The sequence below is a fragment of the Temnothorax nylanderi genome, unplaced genomic scaffold (assembly GCF_030848795.1).
Source record: "Temnothorax nylanderi isolate EJ_2023f unplaced genomic scaffold, tnyl_v1.0 TNYL_tig0033_pilon, whole genome shotgun sequence".
In the NCBI taxonomy this organism is placed as follows: domain Eukaryota; kingdom Metazoa; phylum Arthropoda; class Insecta; order Hymenoptera; family Formicidae; genus Temnothorax; species Temnothorax nylanderi.
The window spans coordinates 1,133,872-1,153,824 of NW_027249095.1; the positions used below are offsets into that span (position 1 = coordinate 1,133,872).

A 19,953-nucleotide genomic window follows, 5' to 3' on the forward strand; every position below is an offset into this window, starting at 1 on the left:
TCGCTTTATACATAAAGAGAACTGATTTTTCGCTGTGAGAATTCGATCCCTCTACGAAACAAGGTGTCAAATTTTGTCGCTCCTTCTACGGTAAATGAAGCTAACGTAATTTATCGCTATATTTTCATACGTAGGTACTAATCGTTGAATAATAAATGGACACTTTCGTAACGTTTTTTCCCCTCGCACGGAATGCTCCGCTATTATTGTACGCGGCATCGTTTACCGAACGGGGTCGATCAATCGCGAACGATCGGCCGTCATTTCGCCGGGACAACCGGCAATCGGGGATGAATTTCGGCCGAGTGGCAGCATGAATTTTTAATCCGGAAGTAAACATGGACAAGTAAGTGGCGCGCGCGCGCGCGGTGAGTTAGCTAGTCCGGGAGTGGAAAAAGGGTGTCTGGAGCTCTCGCGACGGGGAAAATTACGGAAAACGCCGAAAGTGTCGCACGCACGTGCGTACGCCCACTGCTTTAAATCGATACATATTTTATCGACCGGCCGGCCGCGTTTTTATGCGGGCACGTCACGCACGCACAACGCACCACCACCGCGGTGCGCGTGCACGCGGATGAATGATGGGTGGGCGTGTCGGTTCATCATCGCGTCGGAATATTTGTACGGGTCGTCATGGCGAACTCGCGAAACGATTGCCTTTGTTTAAACGGCGACAGCAAATGAATTATATACACCAGAGTGTGTATTTGGGTTGTATGTAGAATGTTCCACTCTCTGACATGTTAATGATTGATTCTTCGACAAATTCCAATCTTCCTGTTTTTTTCCTTAAATATCTCTCGATAGTCGAATAATTATCACATATACATGTAATCAGAGATTTGCAATAAATTATGCGTCGAATATTCCTTGAAGCGACTTTTCTCCGAGAAATTGCGCAAGGTTTTGCGCAGTTCGATCGAGCGAAATCGCAACGAGCTCCGCGCGTTTCACGAGTGTGATCGCGATGCGTTAAGCGAGCAACAAAATGAAAAGAAATAGCAACGGAAAATTACACGGTGTTGCGAGGCGGCGGCGATGCTGTTTGTAAAACTTCGTCAATTAACGAACGCATGGCGTGCGGCATATAATTACTCGCGAGACGACCGACCGCCGGCCGGTGAAAAACTTTTGAATCCATCAGCCTTGCTCTATCGCGCACCAGGGAGAAAGTGCGATAACGAGAGGGATAGTGAAACGTCAATGCGCGCTTCTGCATCGGAGGTATGCCGGCTCGTTCGTTGCATCTCGAATCGTACGCCGCTCTCGACGAGGCGCGCCTTCGCTTTGGAGCGCGCGCTGCGAGCCGCGATCTTCGCGATCTGAGAAACGGGAGGGTTGACACTCGTACGTGAAAGTGTACCGCGGGCAACATCTGTGGACGTCTAATTGGCCTAACAATCTTTCTTTTTCACGGAGATTGCGTGCTCAACCGTCGTGATATTTTTGATCGCTCAACTGACATTGACACGCACACATTCTGCGAATGTTCTAAGAACATTTTTGTCGAACGTGCTTTTGTATCAATATTTAAAAATTACGGTTGTAAAATCACGCATCGCGCGTTGAAAAATGTTAACCTTGCACTATCGCGAACGATTCAACCATGCGCTGTACGAATAAAAAAAAAAGAGAGAGAGAGAATTCGATTCGGTAATACGTGATTAGAGAGACGGAAAGTGTAAAACCATAAAACAGACGTTTCGTGATCGATTCCGCGAATTTTCGTGAGTGTTTAGTCAGGTCGAATCGCAGTTGGGAGGAGAGTCCGAACGATGGAAGAGGAAGCGGAGCCGGTGGTATCGAGTTTCCGCATCGGTACTTCGGACGAGGCTGCTCCATCTACATAGGTGCTAGCCGAGTCGCCAAAAATAGATCGAGTTCACACGAATTCTACGAGCCGATCGCACGAAACCTCCGGCTACCGTTCCGTGATATCGATCGAACGGTGGCGACCCGATACGTACAGAATTCGCCGCTGCTTATAACGCGCCACGATTGAAAACGTGCACGATGTGAAAACCGTGCATCTAATTCTCTTTTAAACACAGATAATACGAAACTATGATTAGCGCGAGTCACAGTAAACATATAATTAATGTATTCATTTTTAACATTTAAAATTTTAAAGGTTTACACTCGTTTTCTACACGGAAAAAAATTTAGCTAAATTAAGTCGTAAAATATGGATAACTAATTTTTTTGCAGCAAGAGCTATATTTTTTGCAGCGAGAGCTAAAGTTTAGCAATAGTAGCAAAACCTTTTGTTCTCGCTGCAAAAAATGTTAGTTATCCATATATTACGACTTAATTTAGCTATAGTAGCTAATCTTTTTTTTCCGTGTACGGAAATGTGTTCGAGCCTACGATAAGCAGTTTTTGAAAACGCGCTATTTAGTACGGACCTGAAAGATTTCTATCTCGCGGAACTCGACTTGGCCTTCTTTGTCGCGCGTAAAAATCGCACGTGTAAAATACCGCGCGCAGGGGGAAAATTTACTCGGCCGAACGTATCGCTTCCGTTTGAAACGGTCAATTTGAAATTGATTAGATCGCGAGGTCTCGCGCTTCCGACATGACTAAGGTGTTTCAAGATGTTCTCGTTAACGGAGGAATATATCGCGCGTTCTCCGACACCACAGTGGCGCGGCGATCCTCCACACGAAAATCATTCGATCCGCCATCATCGGGCGCGCTCTGCGATACGGAGCTGCTAATCACGGTGGAGAGGAGCGGAGCGTATATTAATCAGCGGGTACAGGAAATTAACTTGGCCTTGTTTTATCTTGCATTCTGATTACTATATCTACACACCGCGAGAAACGCATAACTTCGTTCTCTCCGCTATACGTACGTGCGTGCTAATTAAGTATGTGTGTCTCGTTTGCACGAAGGAAGCGATCAAGGACGCACTTTTGCGAATAAGGTGTAGACAGTCGGTAGGACTTTTTTCGAGATTGAGATATCAATATACAAAGTTCAATCGTTAAATGTATCACGAGTTTATCGCGCAAAGCACTATGCATTTCCACGCCATTTTTCAATTTTACATAATTTTCATTTTACATAATTTTCTACTTAATATCATCATAATAAAACAGATATGTAAATTAACATGAGCATATGAATGCCTATTAATCAGAAGCAATCGATGTCGAGCGTAAAAAATCAAATTGCCGTCCATTTTTATCTTTGTGTCGGATTAATCGTTTCTGCCGTCAAGCTTGACGGAAATAATCGTACGGTCGCTCGTTCGAGAAACTAACGCAGCTTAGGTACTTACCAGGCGTCGTTTCGGCTTGATGAGGGGTCGATTCTGTCCGTTCATCTTGTAATAAAGCCCGCAGGCGTTGCAGAGGTAGTGGCCAGTGCCGTCTCGTCTCCAAAGGGGTGTCGATGTGGCGCCGCAATTCACGCACTCGCGACCCTCTACCCCGACGGAACGAAAACCATATTAATTCGGCGCAGCTCATAATCGCACAGCAATATTGCACTCGCCCGTGTTCGCGTGCGAAACGCGAGATCGTATTTGTCAAAGTGGGAACACAGCTCGAGAACTTCTCTTCGAGAACTCGATTCCAACGTTTCCCACGCGAACACGGAAGCACGTTGATCGCGCGAAGGGGCACTCATCGTTTTCTCAATCTCTCATATATACCTTTGAGAATTTTTATGCGAAAATGCCACCCCTATATTTCTCCATTTATTTTTTGTATTATTTTCAATAATTCCGCGAAATGGCATTTTCTTCCACTAGCATTGGCCCTTCAAGTTACACACTACATCGAAATGCATTGCGCGATAAATAACGACATTAATTTAACGTAATAATATCTATATTTAACTTCGGTGAATCAACGTGCGTTTACAGAGAGATTTACGGAACAGTCAGGTGACTCGTGAGAAAGAATTCGCATGCAGAGTTGCAGACATACCAATATCAAGCGATTACCAGAGCAAAAGCAGAGTCTCTTTAAGACCATGGGCGTTTATAGGATTCACGGATCGAACTTACGTTAGTGCGGTTGGTTAGTCCCAAGGACACTGCGAGAGAAAGAAGCGAGTATGAGGGGGACGAAGGATAGGGATTCATTCGCGATCGTTCGTTTCTCCCGGTCTATGACCGGACGGTATGGAAAACGGTGTTGCTCGAAGATTGCCAAATTTATTTTCTAAACGTTTCTAAGGATCAACGTTAATCCAACAATAATTAATAGAGCGCTTTTTCCCGCGGGATTAGCGGCGGAAAATAAATTTGGGATCTTTCGCAACGCGCGACTTTGGACGGGAGAGAAGAAGGATCGTGGAAAGATAAGGATCACTTCTCCCGAAATGCGCGTTTCACGAATCGTCCTCCGAGCTGCGTCCTCCGCGGAGATATAGCCGAGTTTATCGGCCGCTACTGAAAATTATTGCTATTAAATTGCGTCGTCGGGTCCCTCGGGTTTGACGTACGAGAGACCGAATTGTCGAATTGTTACGCGATCATACGATTGAGCGCGATTCGAAGTAAAGGTAAATTGGGTTCCGTTCAGTGGCTGTTGAACGATCTTAACGATACTCGTAAAAACCACCCTCCGACTACTACCCTGCGATTAGATCGATTCTGGTCGTTGACATCTATTGCTAGTGTACGTTTTGATTATTGTTGAAAAAAAAAATTTGTGGGGGTGTAATTTATCTTGCGAGATATATTCAGTTTTATATAAAGGGTGTAACAATTGAAAATCATATCATAATTCCGAAAAGATGTCGTGCCGATGATGGCGATATCGATTGAACGCGCGTCGCTGATTAATGACTCGACCTCAATTTAACGCGAAATTTGACGGCGGTGGAATAATTCTAGCACACGTAACGTAGGTCGCATGTAATTGCCGACACGCGAGCGGCTCGTTTGCCGAATCCACCACGTACTTAGATGAATCTGTAACCGAGCAGTCGAACGTCAGTCTTTTCGTCCACGCGTACGACGCGCAATCAAGGATCGCGTAGCATCCTGGATTCTAGCGTGAGAGACGCTACGTTTAATGCTCGCCTAATTGTCGTTTCGGTCGCCCAGATCGATCTCGGAACTAACTGGAAGGAGACCCGCCCGAGTCACTCCTCCGCGGCGTTTTAATTCGATTTGGGTCTTACCAATCCGCAGATTCTGGGGTGATAAGAAGCACCCACGACTACCGTCGATCGCCGATTGCTATATGCTCTTTCATGCCGACAATAACAGAGCGGCATAAACACGCTCAATCTTGATCCCCTCACTGCTTTCCGATTTGATTTCGATGACGCTTCGGTGATTGCTGATTAAATCCTGATCTTCTCTCTAGTACTGTATTACTTTCTAATTGACATCCTTGCTTTATTCGAGAACAGCAGTTTCATCCTTTTGCGGGATAAATTTTTCGCAATTTATATTTATTATCGATGGATTTTGTTGGCTTAATAGAATGGTCGTTCACCGCTTCTCGGGATTTATATCGCCGATAATAATTTCCGACTGCGCGTGTTTTCTTCTGACCGATGCCTCTCTGGCTATCGATCGGTTCGTAATGGATGGAACGAACAGGCGGACGGTTTCTGACACCGACGCAGACGATGGGTATCAGCCACGAAACATCGAGGTGACGCTCGTTTGCGTCGTACTCGAAATATAGTCCTCGTGTCAGAAGGTGACGCTGAAATGGCCGGTTTCACTCCAAAGGGACTGGTATCGCTCCCATTTTCGACATCACCTCCGACCTTAATGCCAGGCATGCAACGAAGCGCTCGTTAGACCCTCCGCTTCCGTTTCAACTTTCTCGAAGCTTTCCGGATTACAACACGAAATGCTTGATAAAACGGGTATATCGTATCGTGGCGAAGTTCTGCTGCAAAATTTGGAAACGCTCCTTATTCTTGCGTATCCAAATACACGCCATTGTATTTTTCTTTATTTTTTTTTATTATGTATATCAAGTAGCGTGTGCTGATAAAAAGTTTCAGAAAATTCCCTCGTAAGTGTTCCACGTTTATCGTCGCGGGCAACCTATTGTTGATACAGAAACATACGAGCGAGGGCTATTCAGGGCCTAGTTATAGCCTAAGCACCGCTGGTCGTTGGCGCGCGAAGAAAATCGGCGAAGTGGAGGAAGGAAACCACCTCTTGTCCCGTGCCACTTCTGCCGTCAACGGTCGAGTTATGATTCAGTACGAAAGAAGCGGCGTTCCGTCACGAATTTTGCGCTGGCCCACGGCTATCTCCCTTCCACGTATTGTCCTTTCTTTCTCTGCTAATTACCTACGCGACCGTAATTCCGCGATCCTTCCGAACCTAACAGGACTTTCTGCAAAGCTTCTGCTCCTCGATGACTTTCTGGTCGTCGACTCGGTCCTCTTATTTACTTTGTTTAATTGTAAGCGCGAACACGCTAATGGCTTCTAATTTATTTATCGGTGTTATATACACAGTAAAAAATTTTGTGTCAATGGAAGTCCACTCTCAATTTTGTGTTAAAATAACTCATTCATCGTGTTATTTTTGACATTTAGAAATGTTATATCGACATTTATAACATTTCTAAATGTCAAAAATAACACGATGAATGAGTTATTTTAACACAAAATTGAGAGTGGACTTCCATTGACACAAAATTTTTTACTGTGTAAGATACTGCGATGTATTTTTGATTATTTAAAACCGAATGAAAATGTTCGCCCGTAGTTCATATTAATATACATACCAACAAGTTATCTATTTATCCATAATGTATTATTATTATAATTGTTTACTGCGCGATTTATTATCGATTGTCATTCGCCGCTTTCCCTGCCTATCGCTTTAATTACATATCTCTGAACGATCGAAGTCGTTCCTCGTTTCACTCGTCCGTGCGGAGAGGGAATCTCGAGTATCCATCGTTCCACCTCATTCTCACCTCCTTCCCATCGCGCGCGAAGGATGTTTGCCAATCCCCGTGTCTATACCGTCTGTGCTTTTCGTGCCGCGAGGTATTGCTCAATCGACACCTCTCAAGCGTCACCTCGGCTGACGCTGCACGTTACGGGAGCCATTTTTCGTGGCCTTCTCACAGGCGATTTTCTCGGCGATTGCGGTAGGCGTCGCTAAATGAACCGCCGGTGCCGCGGGTGCCGTCGCTGCCGTCACCGCTTGCCGCGATGCCCCGTCTGGCTTCTTCTTCTTCTTCGTCATCGAGAGGTTCCGCGCGCGGCTAGCTGGTGTGTGTCGTAAGTCGATTCAATTAACGGGCTTCCATGGCGCGAAGCCGGGGGCCATTGTTCCCGGAATTGGGATTTTTACCACGCCGCCACCGCCGCCGCCGCCGCCGCCGCCGCCACGCTGGAGAGCGACCGGCTATTATTACCGCAATCAGCGTATCCGGCATTTTTCAACCGTTTCTCGTTTCCCCCTTCTCCTTTCCTCCTTCCTCCTCGGCTTCATCCACTTCGACGACGACACGACATTACGGACGCTACCGAGAGTACGCATAATTTCTCAAAAGTTCGTCAATCGCTCGAGAACTCTGTACACTCTCGTCGCGATCGTACTTTACGGATAATAATTGTGATCTGTAATTGTCCGCGAATCTCCGCGACGAATGCGACCCAGTCGCGTGTGCTCGCGCGACGAGAGAAAAAAATATATCTGCCGAGAGGGTACGCCACCGAAAAATGGTCTCCGTGGACTCTTTGAGAGGGAGCTTTGCCGTGACAAAAACAAAAATGCAGCGCTAGCCACACCACATCGAAAAAAGAACCTGTGCTTCTTCGCATATTTTGTCTTTGCGCATGGTATGTGTGTCCGTGTGAATTGTGTACGATGTGTGTGTGTGAGTGTGAGGGGGAAAATCAGTATGCGTATTTATATAGATAGGGATATATAGATACATATATCGTGTGTCATCTCGTAAATCGGGTGTGGTGCTTCGCGCTCGCTCTCTCGAGTGGGTGCCACGCAAAAAACACATCAGTGAGGCAAAATACAAAAAATCACAATCAGTGCCTCCCTCTCTCTTTCGCTTTCTTTCTATTGTGACACAGCTCGTTCAAAAAACGAGAGAAACGGGTGGAAAGAACGTGTTCTGAACGAACTTTAAGCGTAAGACGACCGCCACCGAAAGCTCACGGTTAAACTAAAAAAAAAAGAAACAAAGACGAATAATAATAATAAAACAAAATTGATAAATATATCCCGTCTGTTTCTTCTCTTGCTCTTTTACGTATCCAGCCAATACTCGAAATGCTTTCGAAAAATATATCGAATGGATGTCGAGCGAAGAAGAATACAAGCGAGATAAAAATAATTTCTAAGAAAGTGAACGGAGAATATCTTTAAAGTTAAATGAAATTGAAAATTAACAAGTTTAACGTAAGAAAAAGTAATATTATAAAACCAGGAAGAAAAAACACATTGGCGTCGATTACGTTGAGCTTATATAAATTGCACAAAATATTGTAAGTCAGATTCTTCAATAATGCAATATAGTATTAAAAAAGTGAGATAAAATAAAATGCGCACAAAGACTAACTGAAATTTACGTATTAATATTTTTAATTCCAACAATCGACGCCGGTGCAAAGAAGCGGAACTAAAGATGCCGAAGCAAATAATTACGCAAAGTAACTGATAAATAATTCAAGAAAAAAAATCCCAACATTTCATACGGGAAAAATGTTATTTATCAGTCTCATTCAGAACGTGCCTTAAAGCTTCAAGGTCTTTAAATTATGGAACAACTCAATATAAAATAATTAAAATTTTTAATTTTTTTAAATAAAAAAGATTTTACTTATCAAACTAATTCCGAAGACTTCAGGGCTTAAAAGAACTTTTATCCAATCATCTAAGATTTTCTAGAACATTTTTCCCGTAAATGATAATGTAAGCAAAGAAAAGAACAAACCAAATACTCGAAATTGAAGACAAATTCCGAAATGAAAAGAAAGATAATCGAAAAAAGAGAAATGAAAGAAAAAACAGAAGGAACCGTGATAGGCGCGTGCCGCTTACCGGCGGACGTCCTCGACTTGTTCCTCGGCTTTTGCTGCTGCTGTTGCTGCGCGGAGGGCGAGCCCGGTGTGTTTCCGTGCGCGGCCGCGTGACCGACTAGCAGCTTCGAGTCGGCGCCGCCGGGTAGGCCGCCGGTTGCGTTACCGGCGCCGGCACCGCCGGCATGATGACCGAAAATACCGGCGACCGCGGCTGTACTGCCGTTGTGCGGATTGTGGGACGACGCGGTAGACGACGAGGTGGCGCCGTGATGATGATGATGGTGATGGTGGGTGGGATACTGCAGGTGCTGGTACATATTGTACGCGCTCGCGGCCGGATCGTACTGCGAGCCGGAAGTGGCATGGTGGCTGTTGGTCGCCGCCGCGACGGCGGCCGCGGCCGCGGCCGCGTAACTGTCTCTACAGGGCGAGGCCGCGCCGCCGCCATTGCCACTGCCGCCACCGCTGCCGCCGCCGCCACCACCACCGCCACCACCTCCGCCGCCGGCCGGCACCCCGTTGTTGCTCTGATACGCGTCCTGTTGCTGTTGTTGCTGCTGTTGCGTGGCACTCGCCTGTTGGCTGCCCGTCACATTGCCAGATTGGTTATTACCTTCTCGCTGCTTCACCTGGCCGGCGGACGAGCCGTTCGTGCCGGCGGGACCATTGCTGCCGTTGTTGGAACCGTTGTGTTGCTGATGCGGCGGCGAGGGCGCTCCATGATGGTGGCCGAGCATCACCGTCGGCTTGATGTCGCACGAGCTGGCGCCCGATGCGCCCAGCGTGTCCTGATGGTGCATGAACGCGCCCATTACCGCCGCGTGAGCGACCGCCGCTTGGTACTCGCTGGTGGTACCGCCGCCCAACCCGGAAAGAGGATTACCGCTATTATTATTATTGGCGCTCGTGGAGTTGTTATTGTTCGTGCTGGATGTCGTGCTGGCGGTTATGCTGTCGGGCGTAGCGTCCTTGGGCGGTGTCGGCGGGAAGGAGAAGAGATGGTGGCCGCCGCCACCGTGACTCGACAAACTTCCACTGGTGGGCGGCAGCGAGGATCCCAGAGGACTCTGCGGCTTCTCGTCGTTCACCGACCCGCCCGTAGTTGCCGTCGTCGGGAATCCCCAAGGTGTCTTCGAAGTGTCCGCGCTGCTGCCGGACAGCCACGGGTGGAGAACCGAGCTGTGGAAGTGTGGCCGGCAGACCTGGCTCACTGGACCGCTCGACACGCCGCTGCTCGACATCCTTGCTGAAAAGCAAAACGGAACGTGGAACGTTAGACGGAATAGCGTAATGCATACGCAAATGTGAATAAATTGTCTGTATCAATACGTTTGATATCTAATTAAATAAATAAATTCTCATCACTAATCATATCCTTATATCCCTGGCGAAATCGTTACACGTTACGATGCCGACGAACAGTATATTTCACAATGTGATTTTTTTGTTCTTAAAATAAAAGCAACGAAAGTATATAAAGCCCCTTGCACAATAGGCGATAGTCGCTGTCGCTATCGCCTATTGTGCAAGGGGCTTAAGCATCCCGCGTTTAAAGCATTGATCGCTCCAGCTATTAAAGCAAGTTTCATTGCCGCTGCGTGCTGCCATAAATATTTTTTAAGAACTCTGCCGTACGATGAAGAGCTCGAGCAGGTGTCTCGCGACTCGTTCGTGTACGAGAGTCGATCGCGCTTCGTTCGAGAATCGCTTTATCTGAAAATGGTAGCCCACGTGGAGTACATCAGATGCCGTCGTAGCAACGACCGTCTTGCCGTCGCGAGAAGGAAGAACCTGATTCGTGCGTGCTCAGAATGATCAGATTTTATGCCGATCGTAAAGGCTGCCTAATTGCGGCAGACGTCTTAATTAAGTGCGATGCCCACTCGTTCGACATGGGGTATTATGGCCCTTCTTCCCTTTGTCCATATAGGCGAACGGACGTGTATCACTCTTCGATCGAGTTTGAAGCCACTCGCAAATCGCTTTGTACACGATAAAGCGCTGAACCTGCGCGCGCGGATTACCCACGCATAATATTAATTCTTTATTAGCAATCTTAATTTCGTTATACGACACCAGGAGCGTGTCATCCGCCGGCGTGATGCCACGCCGACGTCGCCGACGAGAGATCGCGCGTTATGTGTGCCCACCGGCTAGACGACTCGCGCTCGTCCGTTTTATCGTGCTTATCGACAAGAAAGCGCGCTATGTAAATGTCGGACCGAGAAATGGCGCTGTTCGCCTGACGCTAATTGCGCTCCGAGTCCGAATTAGAGCGCGTGTCGCATGTGGAAGTCGCGCGAGAGCGTAATGATTTGCGATATCGCGGGTAACTTTTTTTTTATTCCCGATAATGGCTGGCTTTGCTTTAGACTCGCATTTTCCGTTTCTCGACACGCGGATCGTTGAAGTATGTAAAATCACATCGGAGCGCGTCTAAAACATGTTTTAGATAAAAACTAATTTTTTCGTTTAAAATATTGAAGTATTGTTAATGAATGACTCTCGTGCGCTGATATAAATACAATGCACAATGCTGTAAAAACAGTTATATCTCTTTAATGCGAAGATAATTAACAGTCAAAAAAGCTGGCGTGGCGTGGTTACGATGTCTAAAATTAGAGTTATATTTGTGGGACAAAAATGAATGGGCAATTACGGCCATCCTGCGACGATACGGTCACCTCTGTCATTAACGACGGTACCGAGAGCTCATAACGCATCAAATTAATTAGCCTCGGTTATTATCTTACGACAACAACGACGACGACGACGACGACGACGACGACGACTAATTAACCGATCCCCATCTTTCGCCGTCAGTCAGGAAAGTGCAGCGTTCTTAATATCCGTGCAAATTTGCGGATGCACATTGTTGCCAGCGAATACCAGAACGTGCATGCAACGCATGCAAACCTGCTTACTTGGCCCAAGTGGCCGATCGATATATCGAGTGGTTCTTGCTAACAACGCCCGCTCCACCATCTTCACGACATACGCTGATAACAAGATGATGTTTTGCCAAACCGCGCTTCGTCTTGTCTCCCTCCCCGGGCCTTCTGACCGTCTCTCGAATTATGGACATTAATTTTGAGCCCCTCGAACTCTCACGTCCGCGTTACGAGAATCTCGCACTTCGCGCAAACGTCGGGGAAAAAGTTTCCCAAAATTTCCCCAAAATTCGCACTTTTTCTTCCGCAAATGTACTCGCGACGTGCGCGAATATAAATTCTATGATTTTTAATACAATTGCAAATTCGTTATTTCAAGCGTGGAGACAAATCTGACGAGATATAAGCGAAACGCTCGTTGGCGTGTATCGCGCGGTTGCAAATGGCGGCGGCCAATCTGCGAAAAGACGCTGTCTAAATTTAGAGAAGCGCGAAACACAATATTACGAATACAGCGAGCGGCGAGATGAGCAGCTGCGGCTCTGTAATTAATCGGAGCCAACGATGGCCTGTCTGTAATTGGATCCGCTGCATCGCGGCGCAGCCGCAATGAAAAGTAAACAAGCTCTACGTGTAGCTACGCTTTCGAATCCTCGACTATTTCATTACACCTTGATATTCATCCCGCTATAACGTTATGCAATACCCATTCGTTATTTTTTATAACGACAAGACGCGCCCCAATGCGATTCTATTTCCTCCAATTATTCGAGAGACACCCGGCATTATTACAGGTTGCAATAGCAATTAGACAAAATATACACTGACGGAATGACCGAATGTCGAAGTCAGTCGTTTCGTGTCAGAATCAGTCTTATCGCAACGACGAGCAAGATCGGAGTCGAAGATAAAGACGGTAGCGGCGAGAAATGCGCAGACAGAGAAGAACACTTCGCACTCTCAACGCAATAAAAACTTCCATGCTGAGCGATATTTATCGCTCTTTCCAATCCCCCTCCTGCTCCTCGACCCTCGTCGTCGCGACTCCGTTTTTACGGGGATTTCACGGGGCTTTTTGCCGGCTGGCTCTCCCCCGCGGCACGAAGCGACTCTTCCGTTTCCTTTCCGTTATACCTTCGCCCATGTCGTCTTTGTCCCGCCCTGACTCGCTGACATAACTCTCGCGCGGTTATCTCGGCAATATTTATGTCACTCTTGCAATTCTATCTGCGGCCGCCAATCGGTCGTGGAACGCGTCCGCGCAATATGGCTGTCGGATGAGCGGTCAGCTGTTCGAATGTCTCTTCACCTCGCGCATTCCCGACATTCTAGCGAATGTCGAAGGGCCCGCTTCAGCTCCAAGATCTAACGCTCAAGGACAATAAACGTGATCGCATCACTATCGCTGTTAAACGTCCGACTGATTGTCTAATAAAGTTATTGAGAGCAATAACATTTGGTATCGTTTAAGTATCTCGAAGATACAAGCGCGAAAAAGGAACGTAGCCACGTTAAAAGATCACCGACTCAAGCAACGCATGTTATAAATCACGCTTGCTATAAGCGGCAGCTATGCATTTTCGACGAATATGATTTGCTCGCTCTACGGGAGTCGGATCATCCAGAATAACGTTTCCATTCACTCTTGTGGCTCCGCTTTTATGAACACAGCCGCCAGTTTTCGCACGCGCAATAATCGCTCTCCATAAATCGCCCTACGATGATCACGCTGTTCAGCGCGAGATCGAAAACTTGGCAGCGTGTGGCAATAACGTTCGTCTTGTCGGAATAGAAGGAAAAAGGAGGACGCGGACGAGCCGTATTATTATTGCGCTACATATCTGGAAGTTTTTCGAGTGTTCCAAGGCGCTCCGTTGGGGAACGGGGGCCCCGTTCAATATTCCGCCGCTCTCTTTCTCAATCGCGAATTCGTCTTTGCACTATTAAGGCAGGATTGCCCGTCGATCGGGCCAAAAAAATGACAGATCCGAAAAGAGGCCCACGGATGCCCACGTACACCGAATACAGCTTGCCGTATATTAATGATGACATTATGCTAACGATATCGATTTTCTCGGCAATCTATCCTATTCTCATACATCAAATTTCAACTCACAATTAAGTCAATCGGCAGGCTGAAGAGAATGGGAAATCACAAATCACTTTCGAGGTTTCGGGACAGGTAAATCCGCTTAGAAAACACATTTTCTGCTCTGCTCCGCCGTTAGCCGCATCGTTAAATTCCAGATATCGCTTCGCTCCTCGCGATATTATCCGATCGGCTGATTCCTAGATAATAACCGGAGGATTTTGCACGGTATCACGCCGTTCGGCGCATCATGAATATTCATGAAAAATCCATGGATATGGTCACTGTTATATCGCGCGAACGAGATCGACACGACTGCAGATAACGTACTCGATCCTTTGACTATATATAATACACGTTTGTATTTTTTTTTCCCCTCGCTAATACAGGACGTCGCAACGTGCATCCGCTCGTCGTAAAATTGCCGGCGATATTTGTAAACTTTTTTGTCCACAAAAAAAGAACGGGTCGCGCCACGGGCCACGCAAATTTGTGTAATCCCATCGCTCGGATTTAATAAGGTCGCTCCGAGCGATCGGGCCGATCGTTTCGGCTTTGAGCTCCGTCTCTCTTACTTCAGCGTATTTTAAATTCGCTCGTCACGGGGCAAGCGATACGCGCGATAACGTCAGAGACGGTCCACGCCTAAGAAGCGCGATCAAGATCGGTTCGATTAATCGCTTACTCGATCGCCCGCAGTCGAGCGCGCAGAGATGATTCAGGAGCGCCCGCGTCCGCACCCACGCGTTCGGCGAGTAAGTATATGCACGGCCGCGATCTCGTGTTACTTCGCCGAGCGAACAGACGACATTCCGTAATAAATTAATATGATAATCGATAGCGTCGGAGCGCCGGAGCGCCGGAGCTAGCGACAAACCGGAAATAAATCGGGTTCATGGCGCACCTGAGGAACATTGTCGAGCGCGTTAGTTTTTTTTCTCCTTCCCCCCATTTTTTTGCGCCATGAAAAACCGCCGCACGGAAACTGGCGGCTATTACGTAACCAATACGCAATTCAATCGCGCCGATTTACATTTATATTACTCCGGTCGCGGACAAAGATCAAAGCGGCGCGGCGGAGTGAAAGCCGCGAAAGCATTTTCCGACGAGTGAAACAAATTCAGCGGGAAAAACAACGTGACGACACGTTTTTTGGAGTGTCGAATATACTCTACTAATCGATTTTTTTGTCCTTTTCCTTTCTTTGCAGTTTGATTTATGAAATTCAGTTTGATTTATATCTTATGACGTGTATTAAGATGAAAGATATCATTAATAATATAGTAATATAAAAGCGGAAACATTTACTCTGCGCGAAGCGTAATAACGTTGTCGGAAATATGAAATATTATGCAATTGTTTGCTCGTTAATGTATTTGATATCTTTTACTCCATTGTCAAATATAGGATCCGATGAGTAAATCGGTCATTGAATTTCTCGTCGATTTATTTTTAGTTCTACTTCATTTCGCCTATTTATTTTTACTAGCTATTTCGTATACACTTATCTCCAGTAGCTATTTTTATCTACACATAACAGCAAAATATCAGTATCATGATTATTCCCCAAAACGAAGTAAATAGGCGTAGATAAAGTAACGTAGTCCGCTTATCATTATTGTCCCCTGCATTTCTTTCCATCGGCTTTAGCGAAATATATTCCGAGCTGAGGGGAGTATTTCCATTAAAAAAAAAAAAACCTGCCGCGAAGCTTCTACTCGCCAGATAACGAATAATTTGCAAATGCGCGCGCGGTCGCGTTCGCTACACGCCGGCGCAGAACTACGTCCTCGCAAATATCTGTATTTATTTCGCGAATGGACACTGCGCGAGATCTCTGTTTCGCCCGTACGTATCATACACAAAAGCGAGTACTCCAAATAATTAACCACGCCCGAAAGAGCGTGCGCGCGGACACTCACACTTCGCTTTTGTGCGAGACACGGGACAAAGCGAGAGCGAGGAGACAGAGAGGAAGAGGCGATCTCAAAGAGTCAAAAGGATTCAAAGCGCCGGCAGGTTCTTCTGAAAGGACGACTCGCCCGTATCGTATCAGGAAGCGCGCTTTATTTCCCGGCCATTTGCCTTCGACGTCGTGTACGCCCCGTCCCGGACCCGCCGTCGGGTTCAAAAGAGACGCGGGATCGAGATGCAGCGAGCTTCAGGCGCGACCAGGGTCGTTACCGCGTTGATCTTATTAATGAAGAAATATCCCGGAGTGATCCCGTTGAAAATTACCGGGCGTATCTCGAGCGTTTCTAGGCGAGGAAGGGAATTTCCGAGCGAACACCTGCTTCATTACCATGAAATAGTAATTAATTATTTACTTAGAGAATTATACGACTTATTTTCGCAACGCGCGGATCTGTAAACTGTGAAGCGGCAGTTCATTAACATCCTACGAAAAGGATTCTCTCCGGAAAATATACTTTATAGTGGACGATTTGCGTCGAGATGTTTGCACCATCATGACTTCCTTAAAGCATCGATCGAATAACGTAGTGCTTTAATTTATTATCATTAAATAAGGAAATAAATAAATAACAAACATGAAACAGGGTGAAAATAAGCATCAACGAATCCGAATCAGATCATAAATTTTTTAAATACGTGAAACTGCTCGACGAGCGAAGCTCCAATTAGTGTCGTTGAATAAGAAATGATATGCTTAAAATATCACCTCGGTTGAAAAACATCCGCCGCCGACCGCGCGTAAACGCGTTATTTTTACGTGGCAGTCTCGTTAACCGTGAGTGCGCGCGCGCGCACGCTCGGTGTGCGATAAGCATTGTTATCGCGAGCGTCGACAAGGACGAGGAGCCGCTCCGCTGAATTCCATTTTCCGTCGAAAGAGAGATCCTCCGATGGAAACTCGCTCTCGCGCGTCATTATTCTCGCGGTTAGCGAGGGGCCACCAATTATCGCCCGCAACAACGACGGCGAGACGCACGCAATCTCCGCGCGGAATAACTAGTTAACGATTCTCGCGCGAATGACTTTCGTTAGGCGATCCGTGGCGCGCGGGGAGGACCGGCGCAGTTTGCCGAGGGCCAGTTAAGCCCCGGAATGCCCCGAAAGTATCCCACGGGTTAAGGAGCCGCCCCGTTGCTGCGGGAGCTCTCGCGCGCGCGTCTTATAATATAATCCCGGTACGTGCACGAAATTCCCGTGGAAAATAACGTCTCATTTCATGTCAGGCACCCCTCTCCCCTCCCAGCAGCTTTCGCGTAATAACATGCAATTTCACCCCGTATCCACCCGTCCGATCAAGCATTTCTCTCTCTCTTTCTCTCTTTTTCTTTCCCTCTCGATCGCAAAAAGGCGATCGGGGTAAGTGTACTCAGGCGAAAAATATACGGCTTAAGAGAATGTAAGTAGAAATTCATTCCACGAAATTGAATTCCCTTTTCACGAAGAGTTCCATGTCGAAGTCAAAGATCGACCGCCGGTAGTCGCGAGCAACTCTTTGCTATTTTTATGGAACAAGATACGATTTTTCCGAATACCGTTTCTCGCTTATTATCTACGGTATTACGGTCCGGAGAAGGAATTTCGTTTAAACACCGGCGAGATTTAATCGCGGCGTTGGTAGAATCGGTCTTAAAATCTACCCTAAATTCCCGAAGCGCGGAGGCAACGGAGGCGGACGATATACCTCTTCGTCCGGGTTGCGGAGCTACCGCAGAGAGCGGAGGAATCACACTATGTCTGTGTCGGAGGTGAGAGGAGACTACGGAGGGAACCAAACGCGGCGACGAGGAGGAAGATTGATCGCGGTGAAGCTGCATCTGCTACGATGAACTAGACAGAGAGAAAGAGAAAGAGAGAGAGAGAGAGCGAGAGAGAGAGAGAGAGAGAGAGAGAGAGAGAGAGAGAGAGAGAGAGAGAGAGAGAGAGAGAGAGAGAGAGAGAGAGAGAGACCGAGCGGGGAAGAGAGGAAGAAAGAGATAGCGATAGAGAAACGACGGGAGAGAGCGACGGAGAGGCCCTTCGGGAGAAGCTCCGCCTTCAGCTGGCGTGTGCATTTGCGCAAGATGGCGCCGGTCGGTCGGTGTGTGCCGCGGTTGCACACATTTTGCACACCGGAGCAACGCGCGCGAACGACGACGCCGCCGTCGGTCGGCCGGCCGCGTTTCGCCGTGCCGCTCTCCGGCCCGGCGAACAACACCGGATCCTCTTCTCCTTCGTCGTCGTCATCGTCATCGTCGACGACGACGACGAGGGTACGGGATCGCGCACGGCGGAGAAGGGAGAGGAGCATGGCGAGGAAGGGACAAGACCTAACTTACAAAAGAGATAGAGAGAGAGAAAAGAGAGCCTCCCGCGTGGCCCCGCAATTACGTATGCACCTCTCTCAGACCCCGCGGGCTTCGCGGTTGGCTGCGCTTCCTTCCTGTCTGTGCCGCAACCACTGTGTATTATGCATCCCGCTCTCCGTGCGCGTCCGCCTATCTTGTTTATTTATTTTTTTTCCTTCTTTAGCATCACTTCTCGTTGTCCCATCTCTTCCTCCCTCTCTTCCCTGCTCTCTTCTCCGTCTATCTATCTCTCTCTCTCTCTCTCGCTGAATGTGGCTCCGTCGGGAATCGTCGGAGGGAAATATCTCGGCTTCGGCGTCAAGTGTGCGTGAAAGCGTCTCGCGCGAATATAGTGTGATTTAGTTTTGTTAGAGTTCCTAAGTTAAATAATTCTGACTACGCAGTTCTACTGCATGCATTAGTTTTACTTGTAGACACTGTCGGTAGTTTTATTTATGAAAAGGCAGACTCACATAGTTTTCATACACTTATAAGTTAAACCACCACTTTCGGATTAACTTGTCGTAACGTCGCCATGGTAATTAAGATCATAAGTACTTCGAAAGATGGACGTTCATTAGCTGTCGACATTTTTCCGCCCTACTCATCAGCGGCTGTCAAAACTCGTGACGCGCTCGAGCGAGGCTCGGATTTTCCGACGCGGTCGTATCTCGAGCGATGAAAATCAAAGGCAACCGACCGTCCGCCGAGTGAAACGGCGGACTTCTGTCGGCGGAAGAAGAAATCGCGCCGACGCACGGATGTGCCCCGGCAAGAGCGGCCAGAAGTCGCAAGAAATTCCGCGCTTTTTCCGCCGCGTCGTCTCGACGTACAATCGGACAGCAGATTTGATTCTGATTAGGGGCGCCGTTTTTTGGGGGCCACGAGCTAACAGAGAGTCGAGTATGATCCATGCACGTCGGCACGAATCAGGGATATCGCCTTCCAGGGCCTCAAGATCTGGCCCGGCCCTATCGTGTTTCTTCCTCGGTCCCTCACGCACTTTTTGGCCTTTTGCCTTCCCTCTCGTTTCTCTCATCTCGTCCGTCATTTGTCCTCCGTCTTGTCCCTCTCCTGACGTTCTCTCTTTTTCCTTCCTTCCTCTTGTTTTGGATTTTCCTCGGCGCGTCGAAGAGACTCGAAATGAAACGCTAGTCTCGTCCTTCTTCGTCTTCTTTTCTTTTCTTTTTCTCCTTTGTCTTCTTCTTCTCTTCTCATTCTTATGTCCTCTATCTTACACCTATATTTCTCTACCTACGCTGTGCTTTTTCATGCTTGGCTAACGGCGAGGAACCGAAGGAGCTATCGAGATTACGTACATCTAGAGTGTACACACCATCGGCCTAGCGCGCCTCTCCTCGAAACGATTCTCTTTTTCTCTTTGCGTGACGCCGTGAAATCTTTTCTCGCGTGGAATTTCTTAAAAGCATAGAGTTAAAAACAGAGAGGAGCGATTTGTTCATTATTGACTAAATTATATACGGAGAAATAGAAAATTTCGCATTCGCTTTACGCATTAGCAGCATATTCAAGATAAAACTGACGATATGTAATTTAAAACAAATTTTATGTGCATGCTAAACCAAAGAACAAAAATTGAAACTGAATTAAAATAGTTGGTCATTTGCAGGAGAAGGCGTTACTAACTTTCGTTTTATTACCGACAATTTCTGTCACTACAGTTCAT

At 47.2% G+C, this 19,953-nt stretch overlaps 1 protein-coding gene across 1 annotated transcript in view; it reads right to left on the reverse strand.

Moving 5' to 3' along the window:
• LOC139770847 (uncharacterized) overlaps positions 1 to 19,953 on the reverse strand; it is an 82,141-nt gene that overhangs the window by 49,571 nt on the left and 12,617 nt on the right. The window contains exons 4-5 of the mRNA XM_071703100.1: positions 9,008 to 10,234; positions 3,284 to 3,429 (exon numbers count right to left, since the gene is read on the reverse strand). Of these exons, the coding sequence (XP_071559201.1) occupies positions 3,284 to 3,429; positions 9,008 to 10,234 (1,373 nt within the window). The remainder of the gene's footprint in view (positions 1 to 3,283; positions 3,430 to 9,007; positions 10,235 to 19,953) is intronic.